The sequence below is a fragment of the Micromys minutus genome (genome assembly GCF_963924665.1).
Source record: "Micromys minutus genome assembly, chromosome: 29".
Taxonomy (NCBI): Eukaryota; Metazoa; Chordata; class Mammalia; order Rodentia; family Muridae; genus Micromys; species Micromys minutus.
The window spans coordinates 25,040,548-25,060,754 of record NC_137964.1 but is presented as its reverse complement, the minus strand read 5'-3'; the positions used below and the strand labels follow the sequence as shown (position 1 = coordinate 25,060,754).

The 20,207-nt window shown below is 47.2% G+C and overlaps 1 protein-coding gene across 1 annotated transcript in view; it reads left to right on the top strand.

Annotated features, from left to right (window-relative positions):
- MLXIP (MLX interacting protein) overlaps positions 1–19,766 on the top strand; it is a 54,224-nt gene extending 34,458 nt beyond the window's left edge. The window contains exons 2-17 of the mRNA XM_080940943.1: positions 4,876–4,982; positions 5,700–5,785; positions 7,117–7,206; positions 7,585–7,626; positions 7,904–8,075; positions 8,667–8,756; positions 9,259–9,350; positions 10,287–10,941; positions 11,745–11,866; positions 12,008–12,164; positions 13,653–13,777; positions 14,316–14,414; positions 14,505–14,632; positions 14,838–14,961; positions 16,948–17,077; positions 17,669–19,766. Of these exons, the coding sequence (XP_080797069.1) occupies positions 4,876–4,982; positions 5,700–5,785; positions 7,117–7,206; positions 7,585–7,626; positions 7,904–8,075; positions 8,667–8,756; positions 9,259–9,350; positions 10,287–10,941; positions 11,745–11,866; positions 12,008–12,164; positions 13,653–13,777; positions 14,316–14,414; positions 14,505–14,632; positions 14,838–14,961; positions 16,948–17,077; positions 17,669–17,790 (2,341 nt within the window). The 3' untranslated portion in view covers positions 17,791–19,766. The remainder of the gene's footprint in view (positions 1–4,875; positions 4,983–5,699; positions 5,786–7,116; positions 7,207–7,584; positions 7,627–7,903; positions 8,076–8,666; positions 8,757–9,258; positions 9,351–10,286; positions 10,942–11,744; positions 11,867–12,007; positions 12,165–13,652; positions 13,778–14,315; positions 14,415–14,504; positions 14,633–14,837; positions 14,962–16,947; positions 17,078–17,668) is intronic.
- The last annotated feature ends 441 nt before the right edge of the window (positions 19,767–20,207 follow it).

The window sequence follows — 20,207 nt, the reverse complement described above, 5'->3', positions numbered from 1 at the left end:
TCGCAGTTTGAGGATGGCAAGGAAGATTCTAGAACTTTATAGTAATGATTGTTGCACAGGGTTGTGAATGTTAGTAGTGGCACCAAACATATTTTAAAACAATTATTTTGTAATGCGTTTTAGCACACATATAAAATTGTAATGCATTTTAGCACACGTACACACATATAAAGGAACGAAGGTAAGGTTGATTTTTGAACTCATTATTTTCATACCCATAAGCTGCTCTGGAGACTCACAGCTGTCACTTTTGTTCTGACCTTTTCCACTGTCTCTTTCTGTAACTTTGAGGACCCCTCTTTATCTCTTGTAGTTGGAGATTATATCTTTAAGAACACAACAAGGGTTTTTCTTCTGTTTGTAATACTACATGCTCACATCGGATGGTTACTCTAATACACTCACCCCGGGGCTTGTCAGTAAGTAGAGCTTCTCCTTAGGTAGCAGGAAGAATAGGCAAATAACTCATTCCTGGGGTTCAGTCACGTATTGAATTCTGCAGGATTTTTCGTCTGGAACCACCCAACTTCTCCAGAGCAGGATGTGTGTTGGCAAAGCCTGCCCATTGATATTTGGGAAAACAGGAAGAGATAGGAACTGGAAATCTTATATCACGTATTCAGACTTGTACTGGATCCCCCAGACTTAAAAAAAAAAAAAAAAGAACTAGTAAATAAATAAAATAAAATGAACTATCAGATGATAATCAAAATATTATCTTTTTATTGCTAGTCACACTGAGGATAGAATTATGAGCCACTGGCTGAGGTTTGTTTCCCATGTCCACTCTCCAGCAGACAAGCAGGGTGAGCATGAACAGCTTGCTCTCCAAAGGAGAGGAAAGCAGGACCTGACCATCTGTGCTTGGTTCCCTTTATATTGGTGATTGACTATTCCACCAGCCGGTGAGGCAGGGCCGGGGTGTTTACCAGTGGATATTCCTCCTGGGATCATCAGGAGCAGTGGAGAGATGATCTGGTTGCATTGAACAATGAGTGGACCCAGAGCTACAGTCAGCAGCCTGTACTCTCTGGTTTCCTTTTAGAGAGAATGAGCAAGAGCACGAGCCGGTGTCTAATTGACCCTGGCGAACAGAACCCACGGTCCAGTCCTGCCCTCCCGTGTTCTTGATGACCCAGTGTTTCTTTCTGAGGCTTGCACTCTAATTTTCATTCCAAAGCAGTCTCTTGCCAGACCGCTGAAAAATTCATGGTTTGGTAGCTCCGTCCAACAAAATTTTAAGAGCGGCCTTTGTTGTCCTGTGAACTTCCTGTTTTGTGTCAGGAGCCCTCCTTCTAGGAAGGGGGGTAGGAGCAGAGTGTATGAAGACTTCTTCATGTAAACATTAAGCATTTGTTTAATAACTGGGTTTAAAAGCACTGGGCCAGCAGTCCTAAAATGAGTAAGAGCTAGACCTGGCCTTCTCATTGGTTGAGGGCGAGGCTAAGTACCTGGCAAATATCCCTGTGGTCATAGCTATGACACAGGAAGCACAGAGTTCAGAAGTATGAAGTGGAAGAAGCTTCCAGGTACAGGGCCAGTGATCTTACAAGTTCTCTTTAGTATTTCTGGTTAGGTTTTAAAGAAGGCTTATAACTGGACTGTCAGAACAATGTGTTCTTGTAGATCAGGGTGGGAAGAAGAAACCTAATCAGAGAGGCTCTTGGGTACCTTGTTTTGTGTTCTCTCATGAAGTGACTGCCTCTGCTGCTGCCTTGTGGAGTCTTTTAAAGTTACTTTTCCTAGTTTTGTGGGGAACTAGACCTGTGGTATAAAAAGAACTCCTATATACATAGCCCCTCTTTCCTCTATGAGGTGCCAAAGAGCACATTAGGAGAGACACTGTCAGAAATTTATAATACTTCTACCACTGAGCTATACTCCTCGGCCTTCATCACTTTGTCACCCTTGCCATTGTATAACTGTGAGCAGTGGTGTAGAACTTGTGAGCCATCCAGACAGGGTTTTGGACTAGTTTCTTTATATGTGTATAGCTCCACTTGCTGGCTGCAGAGATATTGCAGAAACATGGGCGGAAGCTTAGAATCCATGTGTTCCTCCTGAACTTTGACTGTGTTTGCCATAAGTATCCTGAGTAAGAGAAATATCTCAGCAAGCAGTTGGGGAGAGCCAAGGAACACTTACACTGTTTTATAGCTCGATATATTTTTCTGCTACTCTCATCATGATACCCACCTGCAGGTGCCATGTAGTCTGATAGAGAACAGGTTGACAGCATGCTGGCCCCCTTTTTATAGGTGCACAGTGGAGGTATGGTTGCTGAGGTTAGCCTAGAGATCAACTCTCAAAGATCTTTACATCTGTTTCTTTCTGGGACCACGGGTCCAACATAGTTCTTTGTGGGTTTTTGAAGCCATCTCTGAGATAGTACTCAGTCAAGATTCTGGTACTGATGAACACATGGCACAACCACGGAATTCTGGGTGTCACAGGGAAGAGAGTATCAATTATAGAAAAAGCGTTTTTAGTTTAGCGTTGCTACTTAATTTCATTTGTACATTAGAACCGCATACTGGCCAGACCTGAAATCACTAGAGAACCTTGCTCAGGATGGGAAGGAGGACTGACTTTGTTGAAGACAGGCTCTGTCTGCAGCCTTGTCTGGACTAGCCCACCAGCTCTTCCAGCTCTAATGAGCTCCATTTCTGTTACCTCACCATAGTCACAAGCCAAGCAGGAGCAGTGCCGTCCTTCTCCTTGGCCTCAACTTAGGTTTTAGCCCTTGCATTGGTGTTCTCTCATACAGTACTTGGGATGGCATGGGCCTGTGTCTTTCCTATATCAGTTTTTAGATTTTTACTCACTGAATAGGTGCTTCATGCTTCGTGGCTGAGTAAATGGTAAATGGAAAGCCCATGGCTCTGTAACTGCTTCCTTATTCTCAGGCATCTGTTCTTGGGTTTGAACTAGGTACAAAGCATCTTCCTTTCCCATGTGTGTGCATGTGTGTTTGTGCATGTGTGGGTGGGTGTGAGTGTGTGCATATACATATACAGACACACTTTCAACTAACCCTTATTAAAATCACCATAGAGGAGATGGCATTGTTATGATTGTACCCAGCAAACAGAAGCAGCAGAACACCCCTTTGCCAACATAGTTGCACATCTGGGCACCGGAGGCAGTACAGGCTCCATACCCTTAGCGATGGCCTTATGATCACAGACGAAGCTGATCAGTTATGTGGGTGGGTTAGTCCTGCCTGCGGAGTGGCAACTGAAAGCAGATGAGGTAGGGAAACTCTTGAGAGGTTTTTGACCGTTGGGTAGAGACTGTTGCTATCCTTGTGTTCCCAGATGCTAAGAGCATGTGCTGGAACACTTTCTAGGGGTGGGTCACAGCTGTCTCTTTTCAAAAAGTACTTATTTTTCTTTTGTGTGTGTGAATGGTTTGCCTGCATGTTTGTAAATGCATTGCATGTCTGGTGTCTGGAAACCAGAAGAAGGCGTCCGATGATCTGAAACTGGAGTTATAGGCATTGTAAACCACCATGTGGGTCCTGTAGACTGAACATCAGTTCTCTGTGAGAGCAGCAGCAATTACTCTTTAATGGTTGAACTATCTTTGAATTACTGGGGCCATCTTATTCTGTTTCACAATCCACAGCCTGAGCCCTGATGGTGCGGGTGGGGAGATGGAGAGTTCTGCAGGGATTCAGCAGGGACCGACCCCAAGCTTCCATACATACTTCACATACCAAGCTCTCAGGTTCACTTTATGTCTTGCCTTTTTAAATGCTTGCATTTCCTTGACTGTCATATCTCTGTTACTCATGTAACCTTTCTGAGGAAGTTTGGAGAAGGGGCAGGCTGTGACCTGCCATCAGATGGATGCTCTTTAGCACCCATATGAATTAAAGATGGAGTCTTACTGTCTCAACCCATCAGAAAAAGGAGCAGCCTAGGAGAGGCCTGCATTGGCCTAGAGCAGATGGTATAAGAGACCAAGTAGAAAAACCATGTGTGTTAGTCACCAAGCAGGAGGGGCTCTGACATCTCAAGGCTGGTCTCGAAGCCCCCATTAGTACTATCTTTAGTGTAAGAGTATGTCTCAAAATTCTCTAAGAGAGAATGCTCTTCTAGAGGACCCAAGTTCAGTTCCCAGTTCACACATCAGGTGACTTAGAACCTCCAGTTCCAGAAGACCTAAAGTCCTCTTCTGGCCTCCATGGTACCCACACATCTGTCTATTTGTCTGTCTCTGTCTGCTCCTCCCCCCCCCCCCCATTTATAAATAAATCTAAAAAAGGTCTTGTACAGTTGGTTGAGAGCACTAACTGACTAGGCTAGTGACAGGCAGCATGAGCTCCCTGGCGGCACATCCATCTTGGCAGTTCAGTTTCCCAGGTGCTGTGCCAACAGCTACCTCTGAGCAGCTAAGATGAATCACTTTCTGATGGATGGAGATGGGCCAGTGGTGACTGAGAACAAAAGAAGTGGGCTAAGACCTGTTGGAGGAAAAGGTGCCTGGTTTCCATTGTTAATCTGCATTAGTCTAGGCTGGCCTTGAATTCACAGTCCTCTGCCTCTACCTCCTGAGTGTGGGGATTATTAAAGGTGTGTGCCTGGCAACGTGTCTTTTCAATGTTTAATTATAAGAAACTTTTAAGAGTATGTGGGATCCCAAAAAATACAGGAAATTTTATATCTGATCACCCTCTTCAGTATATCCTCTAAGTCTGAATATTGTCACACTCCACTGTCCCCATATGCTCTAAAGAAATCCCAGAATGACTGTTCTGTCAAGCCTGGCCTATAAATGGATCACCCTAGAGTTCTTGAGTCTGGAATGATTGTGTCTCACATTTTATTTTATGAAGAGTGACCGATTCTCCCTCTTTGTCTTGTTTTCCAGTGGGAAATTAGTGTCTCCAAAGTGGAAAAATTTCAAGGGCCTGAAGCTCCAGTGGAGGGACAAGATCCGGCTCAACAACGCCATCTGGAGGGCGTGGTATATGCAGTGTAAGTGTGTTGCCAACCAGGTAGTGGGTGTGCTGTGCTCCAAGGGCCCTTAGGTCTGTGGCTTCAGAGCTCTACATCTTGGAGGCCTGACCATCTTTGGTCTATAGCCTGCTCTTAAGACATATTTTTAGTAGACTCTTTCTTAAGTAGTCTATGTGATGGAAAATCAAGCTAGAATACATCCCAGGAAGCAGGGCATTCATCAACCATCAGGCAAAGTCACCTAACAGAGCAGAGTCTTAAAGGGCAGACATATGACCCTGACCACAGTATATAATGCATGCTGGGTACTTGTCCCTAAGAAGTAATGGGTTCTTTTTAGGAGAGATGGGAGAATGTATCCAAGAGGTGACATTTGAAAAGCCAGAGAACAGTTTTTATGTCCAGCAGTTTAGAAGACATAGATACCTCTGTTCAGCTCTTGTCCTTGGGTAGCTGAGGATAGCAGGATGCAGGCTTCAGGAGCAGCGCAGGCTCTTCCTGCTCACTGGCTGCCTTTGTTGATGGGCAACTTTCTCAGGGACCCCAGCTTCCATATATACTTCAGGATACTCAGGTATCCCTGACAGTCGTTGCCTCTGGCCTGCATGCTTTTATTTCTCAGAATTCTACATTTCTCTAGTGGAAGACGGAAATAACATCCCAGGGTGTAACAGTTTGGGTAGAGCTCCATCAGGGATCTTGGTACAGTTACAGCATCTCTCTTCCCCAACCCAGATTTGGAGAAGCGCAAGAATCCAGTGTGCCACTTTGTCACCCCACTAGATGGCTCTGTTGATGTAGATGAACACCGCCGGCCTGAGGTATTTAACCAGCAAGTGATTCAATAGATACGGGTAGGAAGGATGGTGTTGGGAACAGAAAACTGCCTTTATTTCTGAAGATACACCCCACTAAAGAACCACACATTGGAAACTGTAGAGAACAGGAAAGCCTGTGCTGTTCTGTTACCATGACCTTGAGGAGGAGGGGTAGTCTTCAACAGTGTCCAGCCCCCAGAGAATCTATCCTTAGACAAACCGAACTTATGGGCCTCATTCTCTGCGTTCATTTAAAATTGGTATTTCTTCTGAGAGTTCCTCAGGAAAGACTGGCTCTGGAGCAGTTAGCAAAGACCCAGCTGTATCTCAGAACAACAGCATACACATAGGCTCTGGGTCCCATTCCCAGTAGCACAAGCAAAACAACCACTCTAGAAAAAGTTAGGGAGAGCTCAAGGTTCTCCACATCAGCTAAGTCAATAGAGTGCTTTCCTAGTGTGCTCCAAGCCCTGGCTTCCGTTCCTAGCACCACACAAACTGAGCATGGTGTCAGAAACCAGCAGTCCCAGGACTTGGGATATAGAGGCAGGAAAACCAGGAGGTTAAGGCCATTCTTGATATGTAGAGAGTTTGAGGCCAGCCTGGATTTCATGAGACCCTATTTTAAATAACCAAACAACTTAAGATAGGAGATAAAAGGAGATTGAAAAAAGAGGCTCATTTTTATTTTGTCTTATTTTTTTGGTACTACTAAAGGGTAGAGTCCAGAGCACTTTCCATACAGGGCAAGTTCTATACCATTGAGCTATACCTCCTAACCCCAAAGAGTAAATTTTAAAAGATTTATATTAGATTTATTTGTGTGTGTGTGTGTGTGTGTGTGTGTGTGTTCATTCATGTGTCACAGCACGTATGTGGATGTCAGAAGACAACTTTTGAGATTCCTTGCCTTTCACCACATGGGTCTCAAGGATGAAACTGATGTCATCAGGGTTGATGGGAGGCACCTTTACCCACTGAGCTATCTCACCAGCCCCATTTTCACTCTTTGAGAACATGGCAGCTGCTACTGGAAAGGGGCATTTATGGGCCAAGGAGGAAGACCATGCCTGCCACCTCTCTGTCTGAGTGCTGTGTAATTACCCTTTACCCAGTGCAGAGTCACCCTTGGTGTCATGGGTGTTGAAGATGCATTTTTAGCCAGTGTGAGAAGAGGCAGGCTTAGTAGTGAAGCTGTAGCTTCTCAAACAGCATGGGGATTTTCTGACCAAGAGAACCATTTGAGGACACTTCAGTGATGGATACTGGGTATTATGGGCTGAGATTTGATTATCATCCAAGACCCGCTTTTCATTTTGGCCTCTTGGTTGTAGGCCATCACCACAGAGGGCAAATACTGGAAAAGTCGCATTGAGATTGTGATCCGGGAGTATCACAAGTGGAGAACCTACTTCAAGAAAAGGGTATATGTATATATTGGCAAGGGCTCTCAAAAGAGCATGTTCTGGAAGCTCTGGGGTCGGGGGTGGGAGTTGGGTAGATGGGAGATGGGACTGTATTCGGAAGGTTACCTGAGAGACCCTAGGCTCCACAGCTACCTCATCAGTCACGGGACACAGAGCAATATTGTCCTCAACATTTCAAGCACCAAGTAGCGGCTATGGTTTCCTCAGTCATGAACAGAGCTATTTCCTTCTTTGTGCCCACATCCATGGGATGGAAGCCGGCAGGATCCCATTTCCCAACTCACTTCCCAGAGAGGTCGCTCACATATAGGGAGATGAAGTTGGAGCATCTCAGAGCTCTTAGTGGCTGCCTCATCTTGCTTCCTTTGCCCACAGCTACAGCAGCACAAGGATGAGGACCTTTCTAGCCTGGCCCAGGTAAGTGAGCTTGAGAGTCCTGTCTTGACAAGATGCAGCAGTAACTTCTGTGCTCCAAGAGAGTCCTGGAGTGGGAGACCAGAGCCAGGACCAGCTCCTCACATGGAGGTCTTGCAAATGCCAACGAAAGCAGGCACACTCTGGTGGGTGGACTAAGGGAGTAGCTCTCAATGTCTCTACCCTCCTGCCTTTTTTCAAGAAGCAACCATTTAATGCATGCCAGGACTGAGAAGATAGATTCAGCTGCCCTTTGATTCTTCTTCCCTGTTGACACTAGGACGATGACATGCTGTATTGGCATAAACATGGGGACGGCTGGAAAACCCCAGTGCCCATGGAGGAGGACTCACTGCTGGACACAGACATGCTCATGTCAGAATTCAGTGACACCCTCTTCTCCACACTCTCCTCACACCAACCAGTGGCCTGGCCCAACCCACGAGAAATAGGTAACTATAGTCTCTGTCCTTGGGCTGCCGGCTTCTTTCTCTGTGACGATTTCTTTAGAGCACCTCTGAGCTGCTGCATGGTACTTAGGCTAGGCAAAAAAAAAAGAAGAAAAGGATTGCCCAAGCTCTTTTTCTGAGGGTCCCGTGCAGTTGCATAGGTGGAGACTGGAATTGGAACCTTACAGGGTGGTCATTGTTCTTCTAGTCCCACTGTGAGAAAGGAGCAGACTCTGATCCGAACCTGATTGATATTTCCGATACTGTCTTAGTGTGGGATATGTCAGTGCCAAAGCCTAGGCTTTAGGGTGAGCACTGCTGCGCATGGCATTGCCACCTGGAGGCTTCAGTCTTCTGCGTCCTCAGGAAAGAGCTCCAAATGAAAGTGAGAACAAGGATGGGGGTTGGAGCTACTCACAGCTCATGGTGAACCCAGCACCGTCTGTCCTTCCTGCCTTCTGAGGGTAGAGAGAGTGTAGGAATCCCAGCCAGCTCCTACAGTTGTTAGGAGGACCTGTGTAGAACTAAAGGCATATGTTCCTTTGACCTTATTTGCGGTAACAGTGTCCCCTGTCTCACCTGTGATCATTGCAGCACATCTTGGAAATGCAGACATGATCCAGCCAGGCCTGATCCCTTTGCAACCCAACTTGGACTTCATGGACACCTTTGAGCCTTTCCAGGGTGAGGGCAGAGGGTAACACGATGCTTAGGTCTCCCTTGCCTGTCGCATGTCAGACTTGAGCCACTTTCAGAGAGGGAACCGTTAGAAATCGGTGTAAAGGGAGGAGGGATTGTGATTTTTTAAAACTGAAAATTATTTTGGTAGTAACTGCAAAGCCTGGAAAAGTTTCCTGGGACATTGGAAGGAAGTTGGCATCTCAGAATGGGTGCTTTCTTCCTGCTGGGAGCGTCTAATTGGCCTTGATTGCACACAGTTCCTCCAGTAGACAGCAGAGGGCACTGTAACACAGTCACCACCCATCAAAGTTTCTGTTTTTAGGTCAAGCTCCTTGAGCTCTGCCTGGAAGCAATTGGTATTTCAAGTGGTCCAATTAGAGTCCTCTTTCTATAGTACAAGTCATCTTGGGGAGGTGGGGTTGGGGTCCAGACCCCTGTTTGTGTGTCATAATTCCCGAAAATGGTGAGTTCATGGAGTTCAAAAGACTCCCATGTTCTTTTTCAGATCTCTTCTCCTCCAGCCGATCCATTTTTGGCTCCATGTTGCCTCCTCCTTCGTCAGTACCTGCCCCAGATCCTAGCAGCCCACCTTCTCAGGTAGAGGAAGCCGGGGAAGCAGGCATGGCAGGTGCAGGGCTATCATCAGACTTCCAACCAGAGCTAGGCTAATGCTGTAACCACGAATTAACCATATGCTGGAGCCATCACCGGATCCAGTGCTGAATACACACGAATGTGCAGAGAAGTTATAGAACCCTCTTTGAAAGCATCCTTAACTCCTCATAAGGCGGGAGACTGTGCCAACAAAATTGTTTTCCTGCATAAGGTCTACGTGAACTTAGTTCAGCCAGCTCTTTTCTAAGACAAGTTTAGCTACAGAAGAAAATAATGGATCACTAATAAAACTATGTTGTATATTGTTTTACATTTTACCTAGCAATTAATGAAAGGTACTTGCAGGTGTTAATGCTAAGAACTGAGTGAGGCATAGTACTCTGCCCTGAGGGAGCTCTCAAATTCGTGCTGTATTCAGTTAGTCACCCAGTAACCTGAAACCTCCCTACCTAGCGCAGATAACCATTTCTTCTGTAGAGACTGAGATCTGTACAGGTGATTCCTCATAGCTTTTCCACTCAGGAAGAGCTAGTCCGCCTGGAAGCCGATACTTGATGCTGTCCTGGGGAAACCTCTGAGCAGCTGTGGTCTAGGCTGCTTCTGTTCTGTAATAGAAGATACCAGGGACTGTGCGCAGACCTAGACCAGACTCTAGAAACCAGATATCCCTAGGGTGCTACCCAGCTTTGTCTGAGCTCTGTGCTATCATTAGTTCCTAAGGAAACAAGACCCCTGCCGACACCGGGGCACAGATCATTTCCCCAACCTGGCAGTGTGTCTGGCCTGGGAGATAGCACTTCTGTCCCTTGGTCCCTCATTCCCCATGTCCACGGTTGGGCTTTATGTTATGTATTGCTAAACAGTTAAAGCTAATTATTCAGTTGTAGCTTTGTTTCTTTATGTCTTTTCCTTCCTTAGGGGAACATCTTGCCAAATGCAGCTCTCCCTCCTGTGAGCCTGCCCAATAGCCTCATTGATTCTTCTGCAGCCCCCTCCCTGGATCCCACAGAGGGGCAGGGTTGTGATCACTCATCCCAATCTGTGGACCCGTTTATTCAGCCTACAGACTTTGGTCCCTCTGAGCCACCATTGAGTGTCCCACAGTCCTTCCTCCCTGTCTTTACTATGACCTTACTTTCTCCTGGCCCTGCCCCAGCACCTGTTCCAACTGCATTGCCCTTAGTTTCCCCTCCAGCCCCTACTCTGAATCCCCCAACTCCACCAGCTTTCCTGCAGCCACAGAAGTTTGCTGGAGTCAGCAAATCAACCCCTGTCATTACCCACACAGCCTCTGCAACCCTTACCCATGATGCTTCTGCCACCACCTTCAGCCAGAGCCAGGGCCTTGTTATCACAGCACACCATCCAACTCCCTCCTCATCCCCCTGTGGTCTGGCACTGTCACCTGTACCCCAGCCACCAGCTGTGGGACCTCGCCAACCTCATTTAACTTTTATACACCCCAAACCTGTGTCCTTGGCTAGCGTGAGACACAAGCAGCCCCCCAAAATAGTGCCTGCTCCCAAACCTGAGCCTGTCTCCTTGGTGTTGAAGAATGCCTGCATTGCTCCAGGTAAGTTGGTTAGGGTGTAGCCAGCCAGAATTGCCTAGGGGGCAATGTTTCCCTTTCTCTAAGGCTTTATATTAGTAACATCTCCCTCTCCACCTAAATAGAGCAGATCAGTATAGATAATTCATCTGTACAATTTATCTTTCTATTCTGTATGTTTAAAAGGTAGTATACTCTTGTCCTGGGTATGGTGGCTCATACCTGTAAACCCAAAACTTGAAAGGTTGCAGCAGGAAGAATTTGAATTTGACACCAGTCTGAGTTACAGAGTAAGTCCCAGGCTGGTCAAGGTTATATAATGAGACCCCAGATAAACTAAAATTGTGTTGGTGAGATGGCTCAGTCAGTAAGTGAAGGCATTTGCTGCTAAGCTTAACAACCAGAGTTTGATCCTTGGGATCCACATGGTGGGAAGTGAGAACCAGTTTCCACAAATTGTCCTCTGACTTCCACACATGTATCATGGCACATGCATACCTGCATACGAAACCACAGAATAAGTAAAATATAATTTAGAAGCTAAAATAAATAAAACGAAGAGTCTTGAAAACATGATTTGAGAGCACATGGTCATGAGTGTCTCTTTCTAGGGGTCATAGTATCAGTCTTGCAAGTAAAAAGTACAAAAATATTTCAGATGCCTTGGGCTTTGTCTCCCTGTCCCCTTGGTGAGGAGCCACATGCTTCACCAGCAGGGTATGTGATGCCCTGGTTTCCCTGGCTGTCTGCAGATTAGTAGTTTTGTTAGTAACAGTCAGACCTCTACAGAGTTAGGTCCTTACCTTCACATCTCTTCATCCCTGCAGCTGCCTTCTCAGGCCAACCACAAAAGGTGATCATGACGTCAGCTCCTCTGAAGAGAGAAGGGATTCTGGCATCTACTGTGTCCCCGTCCAATGTGGTCATTGCCTCTGCTGCCATCACCAGGGTAAGAGAACTGGCCTAGGAAGTTCTCTAGTGTCCTCTAGTCTCCCTAGGGTGGCCTGTGTTTGTGTGACTCTTGGGTTGTGTACCTGCTCTGCTCTATTCTACATCAGTGCTACAAGACCCCTCTGCTGTGTCTCCACAGGCTTCTGGAGTCACAGAGTTCCTCAGCCACAGCACAAGCAACCAGCCTAACCCTGTCTCTCGGCTCTTTTCTCCAAGTACAGTGCAAGACTCCCTGGTGAAGGGCGAGCAGGTCTCACTGCATGGGGGTAGTCCCCAGGTCCCTGCCACGGGCTCTAGTGAGTATTGACCTGAGTGGGGCTGTCGGGGCTTCGTAGGAAATAAGCAGATTGTTCTGGATTAGGGAGGCCATTGACAGGCTCCTACAATCAAGCCTGGGCCTACAGAACCTTCAGTCTCCTCATAGCACAATCTGGGGAAATGCTTACTGGGAAGCAGAGTAGCTGTAGCCACACCAGCAGAAAAGGAAAAGAGGGTCGCAGGCATGTCACAGCAGGGATAACTAGTACAGTTACAAAACCACACTTAGAAGACCTGGCTTGGAGCAGCCAGTTCCATTCAGAAAAGGGACTGAACAGTTCTTTTCCACAGTCTGGAAAACTTGAGTCTGGGGTTACTGCATCCATGAAGCCAGCAGCAGGCTCCTAGCCACAGCATCTTCCCTCCCAGTCTCTGCAAGTGCTGCAAGTCTGTGGCTATTTTCATATCTTACAACTGAGGACAGTCCGGACTGGTTTTGCTTGTTGATTTATGGAGTCAGAAATCAGGGACTAGAGGTCCTGTGACATCAGAGTTGGGCAGCAGGTAGAACATGGGTTCCTTCCAGTGCCATACTGGGAAGAGCACTGGAAACATGCACATATCAGCACACAGCACAGTCTGTCACTGTGCTGCACCTTAAATCTTCTCTTCTTAGCTAAAACCATGGCTGCTCCTGAAGGTCTTACTTGGGAAAGTAGGACTATGAAAGGGTTTCCAGCTGAGAGGGGTTACTGAACTTGTCCAACAGAAGGTTTTGAAGAATGGGACTCTTCAGTCTGGAAAGACACAGACTCAAGACATGGGTCGGTCTCTAAAGTTACCCAGGGAAAGGAAGCTGCCTTTGTCTGTGGGGCTGCAGAGTGCAAAGTATGGAGATGTGCACTGAAGCCCGGTATGCAGGAGAAAACTAAGTAACTAACTGGAAGCAAGGGAAATTTTAAGAGAATCTTGGAAATGACTCCCAAGAGACAGCAGTAATGGGACAGAAGCCTGTGTGGTTTGTAATACTCTAGTCTGTTCTGTGTGGGTCAAAGGTGGTAGTGCTTTTTATTTAACATTTTCAGATCGAGAGAAAGTAAATATGTAGAATTTAAAGAACAAAAAATAAAGCAGATACGTGTGCTGAGCACATGAGCTTGGAGCTGCTGTCTTAAAATCCTCTGATGGCCCCTGGTAGCCTGGCAATTTAGGGCCTGGGTTGGCAGTTCAACTCTTCCTCTGAGCAGTTTGACAACTGGGATGGGGCAAAATCCAGCCATATTCTACATCTATCTCAGGTGTTACCTTGGAAACAGCAACTCTCCTTTGGGATATGAGCAAGGGTTTCTCTAATATTTCCTCTGGAATAATTATGGAAGGTTTTTAATGGACTTCCAAGCCTGAGGACCTGCTAGGAGTGCCTCTGGTTGGTGAGGACAGCTGTGGGCCAGAGCAAGGCAGACTCGCTTCTTATTTTTCCAGTCTCCTTCTCAAGTGCTTGCCTGTTAAGAACATTTTCCTCTCAGGTCGTGACTGTTCCAACTCAGGCCAAGCCTCTCCATGTCCATCAGAACAAAGTCCTAGTCCTCAGTCTCCCCAGAACAACTGCTCAGGGAAATCTACAGACCCCAAGAATGTGGCTGCATTAAAGGTATGGCTTACTTCTCTCGGATCTTGATTCCCTTGGAGAGCGAAGAAAACATCAGGAAAGGAGAGCCACAGATCCAGCTCATGTTACAACCCCAGAAACACTAAGATTAAATTGACTCCAACCATTTCCCATCCCACCAACAAGCCCATGAAGGTTAAAGCTTGTTCAGAGCTCTGGGTGGGCCTCCTGGGCCCAGGGACCATCACAGACTCCTCATGCCATAGTTGGGCTGCTTGCAGCCTTAGCCACACCCACTGTCGGGAGAAGAGGGACTGTAAGCACTGGCTTGTGGAGAAGTGGGGAGTCTGGAAGCCAGGGGACAGAGCACATAGTGCTTCCTAGTCCATGAGTTTGGCCTATGCCTCACTGGCTCCTCGTAGAGCTCTTTAGCCATTTGCCTCCCCTGTAGTTTTCTGGCCCTGGCTTGTCATGTTCCCCAAGACACCAGTCTTTCTTGAGCTACTCAGCATTGTTTTAAGCAAGTTGATTGCATAAAGCCTGGTCGTTGTGTCTCCATGACCAATTGATTCCCCAATAGAACCGGCAGAAGCACATCTCAGCTGAACAGAAAAGGCGATTCAATATCAGGATGGGCTTTAACACCCTGAATAGTTTGATCTCCAATAATTCCAAGCAGGTAAGTTCCTTGCGAGTGTCAAGACATGATGATAGTGCACTGTTCCCATGTTCCAGTGGCCAGCTAAGCACTGCCACCTGTTCTCCACAGACCAGCCATGCCATCACACTGCAGAAGACCATGGAGTACATCACCAAGTTGCAACAAGAGAGGATGCAGATGCAAGAGGAGGCCCGGAGGTTGCGGGAGGAAATTGAGGAGCTTAACACCACCATCATGTGAGGTTCCATTTGAGTCCTCATCCCACACATTTCTATGTTTCAAAAGCAGAGGGGACCCTTTGCAGCCTCTGCTACCTGTATTAAATCAGTCTGTTTCTTGTCCTCCTCCCATAGGCCTCTGACTGTATCCTTCCTGTATAGTCCCTCAGTTCCCCTCTGTCACCACCTACCCCAAAGCATCCCCTAACTACTGTTGTTTCAGCTCCTGCCAACAGCTGCTACCTGCCACAGGAGTACCTGTCAACTGCCGCCAGTTTGACCACATGAAAGACATGTTTGATGAATATGTGAAAAGCAGGATCCTGCAGAATTGGAAATTCTGGATTGTATCTTTGGGTTTCCGTTGCTCTTTCCTTCCCCAGGCAACACACTAAAACAGTAGACAGTGCTCTTGGTTACCCCTTGAAGAATGGTTTTCACATGATTGTCAATGACTCAGGGCTGGCAATGCTGTTTCTGTCTCAGAGAAGAGAAGGCTCTGGGGCTTGACCCTAAGGGCTGGGGGACCACATTCAAGAGCAGGAGGGGTAGGAGGCAGGTGACCTGCTCTCCTCTCCAGGTCTTTGGCAAACAAAGGCAGCTGTATAATTGCAGAGGCAGTAAGGTGAGAAGAGGAACCCAACAGACTGAGCTGGGACAGAGGGGGAGCCCTAGATGGAAACCGGGGCTTAATGAATTTCTGAATAACCACCCCCTCAGGTGATGGTGATATGTTTCTCCTCCTCCTCCTCCTCCTATTTCTCTTCTTCCTCCTTTTCTTCTTCTTGATCCTCTTCTTCCTCCTCCTTATCCTTTGTCAAAACTTGTGGGGTTTTTTTTAGTTATTAATTTTAATTATGTATAAATGTAGGAATTGAGCACAAGTAAGTGCCTGCAGAGTCTGCCAAGGGCACTAGATCCCCTGGAGCTTGCATCATAGGCCATTGTGAGCCTCTTGACACCAAGTGCTAGGAACTGAACTTGAATCCTCTACAAGGGCAGTGCACACATTCTTAACTGCCGAGCCATATAGTTCCTTGGTTTGTGTCTTGAGAGAAAGGCCTTTGCTGCCCAGGATGATCCTGAACTCTTGAGCTCAAATGATGCTTCTGCCTCAGCCTTCGAAGTCACTATAGGCAAGGTTTGGAATCTATTACCTCAGATTTTTCTCTGCTTTAGTGTCCCCTGGTCTTAAGTATCCTAATAAAGTATGTCCACCCAGGTGTCAGGACCTGTCATCTGGCCATGGCTGCTCTGATCTCAGCCTTAGAGATGGCAACATCCTGTTACAGGTGATTCCTGCCTCCCTGTTCCACAACAACCCCTGTGTGTCTGAGAAGACATAGGTCAGTCGGTGGGAAAAGACAGTTGTATAGAAAGAGAGGAAATGAGAGAGAGAGCGCATCTGTGCAAGTGTGCCTGTGTGTGTTTGTATTTCAGAGACCAAGTTTGTTTATATTTTATTTGGCTTTTGAGATAGTCTCAATTTGTAGTATAGGTTGGTCTGGAACTTGCTTTTTTGTGCAATGCTAAATAGCCTCTTCCTTTAAGTATACCACCTTTCCTACCTATGTATTTATATTTTTATTAATACTGAGAATGAAGCTCAAGACTTCACACTACTATCTAGGTAAGAACTCTTATCAGTGAGCCTGGTAGCCTGACTCAAGATGGCATCTGGCACGACTCATTTCTTGATTTGCTTTGCTATCTTACTTTCTGCCTTTAGTGGAGCCTGGTGGCATAGTGGCAGGTGGCACATGTCAGAATTGCTACAACAAGGTGACATATTCCTCATTACTAGGCCAGGGTGGGTCTGTAGGCATCAGAATTAAAGAGAAACTTCTATATCTTCACTGGGCCCATCCTAGATCTTTGGGAACTCTGCAGGAAGTGGTAAGCTTGCGGGCTGTGCATAACACAAAAGTCAGGCTCCAGCTTCAGGCAGACTCTTTGCCTTGGGTGTGGTGTTGTGTGCTTCCCCTGTTCCTGCCAGCCCACACATCTCCTCTTTCCCATACAACTGTATCTGACTAACCTATGGTCTCTCGTCCACCTTACAGTCCTTACCCCTCTGTGAGGCTGAAGAAGCTTCTTTTTTCTGTTTTCTGTTCACTAAAGGTCATGCATAGTAAGAGTAAGTAGTTTAATCTCATGGTAGGCACATCTTGCCAAGCAATAACTGTTCTGCCCCTTCCTCTCTGATCAGCTTTCTGTAGGCAGTTATTTAGAAGGGAAGTAGCAGTCAGCCTGGCTTGCCTGAGCCTTCCTTTATCTGTTATGCCCCTTAGCCCTGCTCCATGTTCACCTTTTCCTTAACCTAAGTCCTGCAGTTCAGCATGATCATCAAGCCACTGTTTGAGTCCTTCAAGGGAATGGTGTCCACCAGCAGCTTGGAAGAGTTCCACCGGACGGCACTTTCCTGGCTGGACCAGCACTGCTCTTTGCCTGTCCTCAGGCCAAGTGAGTGTAGGATACCAGACTTTGGGACTTTGGGGACTTCATGATGGTCCTGGAGGGAGAAAAGCCCTTACCTGGACAGTGTTTAGGGAAGTTTAGACTTTACTGCACAAAGAGGCATGAGGATAACACTGAAGGGATCCTAGAACCCAGAAAGCTGTGGGGGCCAGCATGGGTTTCTGAGCTGCCTGCCTCTCAGTAGACCTGCCAGTCTGGTCAGACCTAACTTACTTACTGAATATTTGCCATTTGCCAGACTGTTTTAGGTGAATTTAGTATTTTGTTATTTAATTTCTTTTTAGTTCTAAGTCTACAGCCATATGTAAATGTTGTAGAAGCTCAGTGTTACAGCAGGTGCCACACTCTGGCAGCAGGAGTAGCCTTGGGCTACTTGCAGTGCCTGTTAGGATCTGCACAGGCAGGATGTAAGATTGGCTTCCAGAATAGGGCTTCTGTCACTCTTCCTTACTGTTGAACTCTGGCCATCATCCTTGATGCTTAGGAATTACTGCATAGGGTTACATGTGGGAAATTTGCATTCTGTCATTTTGAGTCTTGTGTGCCCAGCTGACTTCTGCCTTCTCTGTCTCACAGTGGTACTGAGTACCCTCCGACAGCTGAGTACCACCACCTCCATCCTGACAGATCCATCCCAGCTGCCAGAGCAAGCATCAGAGGCTGTTACCAGGATTGGCAAGAGACTGGGGGAGTCCTAAGCTTAGTTGGCATGTGGCTGCATGAGATGCCTGGAGATACCCCTCATACCCTTCCTGACACACCGCCTCAGGGCTACCCTTGACTCTAATGGCCCATTGCGCCTGTCAGGATGCTGCGCTCAGGTCTGAAGCAGGTTTGAGGCCTGCCAACAGCAGTATCCCATCTTGGGAACCCTTGCTGTGACGTCCTACTCCGTGACCTCAATCATCAGTCCCTCCTGCATTGGGGTGGCCCAGACAAAGGGAAACATCGGCTGTTCCAGGGCCAGCAAGTGCAAGACAAGGACACAAAGCCTGTTCCTACAGGTGGAATCATCCAGGTCCTTCACAATTCCTTTCTTGAGACTTCAAGACTTGTGCGCCTCTGGCAACCCCTGCACACTTTTTGGCCTCTGTAGCAGCAGTGAAGTCTCTCCTTCTTTTGCAACCCCATCAGCACCTAGTCCTCTGGGTTACTGTTCCAACCTCTGCAGAAAGGAATTACTCCTCCCTAGTGTATTCTATTGAAGGGGAAATCTTCTCCACAAACCTCCGAGCACACATGGAAATAGTGGGTGTGGAGGCCAACTGGACAGGATGAAGGCACCAGCCATGCAGAGCTGTTGTGCTGGCTCAGAAAGTCCCCAGGCAGCATCTTGTCTGTGTCTTAGTCCCATCCACATTGCAATCGCCATGATGTTTCAGGATTGCCAGGGCCTCCGTCTCGAGCCTCTAAGGCCTCCCAGCTGGGGCCCTTCTATGCCTCTTCTCCACCCACTTCCACTCCGCAGTTGTGGAAGAGGCAGATACACTTCTGGGATGGTCTCACCTTTGGTTTTAGCACTTAAAGGTCACACTCCATGATGCTGCTGTCATTCTGGTCTTTTATCTGAAGTTTAGCTGGAGGTTCAAACTGGGACAGCTCTCAGACCAAAGATGTCATCGTACTAAAGTCTGTCTCATCTTGTATGAGGAGGAAGAAACAAAATTCTGTCAGGCAAGATGTCAAGGAGCCAGTCCTTGCAGCTATCTCCAGGCTAGCTGGAAAAGCGCTGTGCTCGGATTTGAACCAGTGGAGTTTGGAGGGTAGTATGTTCTGAAGGTTCAAGTGTCCAGATGTGTGTTATAGATGGTAGAGACACGGAAGGGCTAGGGGAGGGGCACTGACCCTCACCCCTCTCTTTGCTGCCTCTGAGGTGCTGCAGGTAGTGTGGTTCTCTCTGCAGCTCTCAGGGAACCCAGGAAAGCGTACCTCCTGGAAGAATGTGCTTTTGGTCCTGCTGTGACACCGAGAGCAGGCAGCAGGTTATTTCTTGGACTCAGTCCTCCTGGCTCACCATGCTGCCTGTCCTGAGAAGACCCCATGAAGAGGGGAGCCCAGGATGTCCCCTGAATTTTCTGTCCATTCAAAGCTCCTGCCGATGTCTAAGCCTGCCCTGGACTAGGTAGTTGGAGGACAAAGAAAGGGTCGGGGCTGCAGGCCATGTCAACATTTATGCTGTGAGCCCCTAACCAACTGCTTGCTCCATTGTCTAGTTTCTATCCTGTATGGGAATAGTTTGGTGGCCCTCCTCAGCTGTCCCCCAAAACGTGTTTACAGGTTGAGGGAAGAACACAGGCACATAGGCTGGACCTTGGCATTTCTACCAGGCATCCCTTCTATTCCCAAGGACAAGGTGAGATTGTTCTTCAGAAGGTGAAGGCCACTGTGGTAAGAAGGAAAACTAAACAACTGCTGTGAGGGTCTCGAGAAAGAAGCCCAGCCCTTCCTCTGCCCATGCCACACGACACAGGCCACAGCATGGTGTGCAGGACTTTGTTTCTCTCCTCCCCTTGTAGGGGAGTAACCTTGTTTTTAAGACTATGAGGTATAAGATTGGCCTTTTGCTTCTCTGGCCTACCTCTCCCTTTCACTGAGTTAATTTCATCCTGTTTCCTCAGATGTTTAAGGCTGTTGTTAGTTTGTATGAAACTGGGCTAGGGAGGGAGGGAGGGGAGAGAGAGAGAGAGAGAGAGAGAGAGAGAGAGAGAGAGAGAGAGAGAGAGAGAGTGTTGGCAGACTTTATTAGATAGGTGCATGTTTGTTTTGTTTTTGAGAGTGACTCCATTTCCTTTCTCTTGGTGCTCACCTTTGCCGTGGCTGTGAGGCCACGATGCTTTAAAAATCTTCTTCAGGAATGGTTATTTCTATCTTGGAGATTTCCTTGTTTTAAAATCTTGCCTGATCAACCTGCCCAATCAGAGGGTCCTGGCGTGACTTCTGTCCTAGACACCAAGGTCAGCATTTGGAAATAGCCAAGGCCACTCTGTGGGTCTCCACTGGGCGCTGACCACTCTCGGCTGGGGTTTGTTTACAGTTATTTTCACTCCCATTCCTGTCCCCACTCACATAGAAGAAACTTCAAAATGTTGGCACTTTGGAGAATAAGAATATCGGC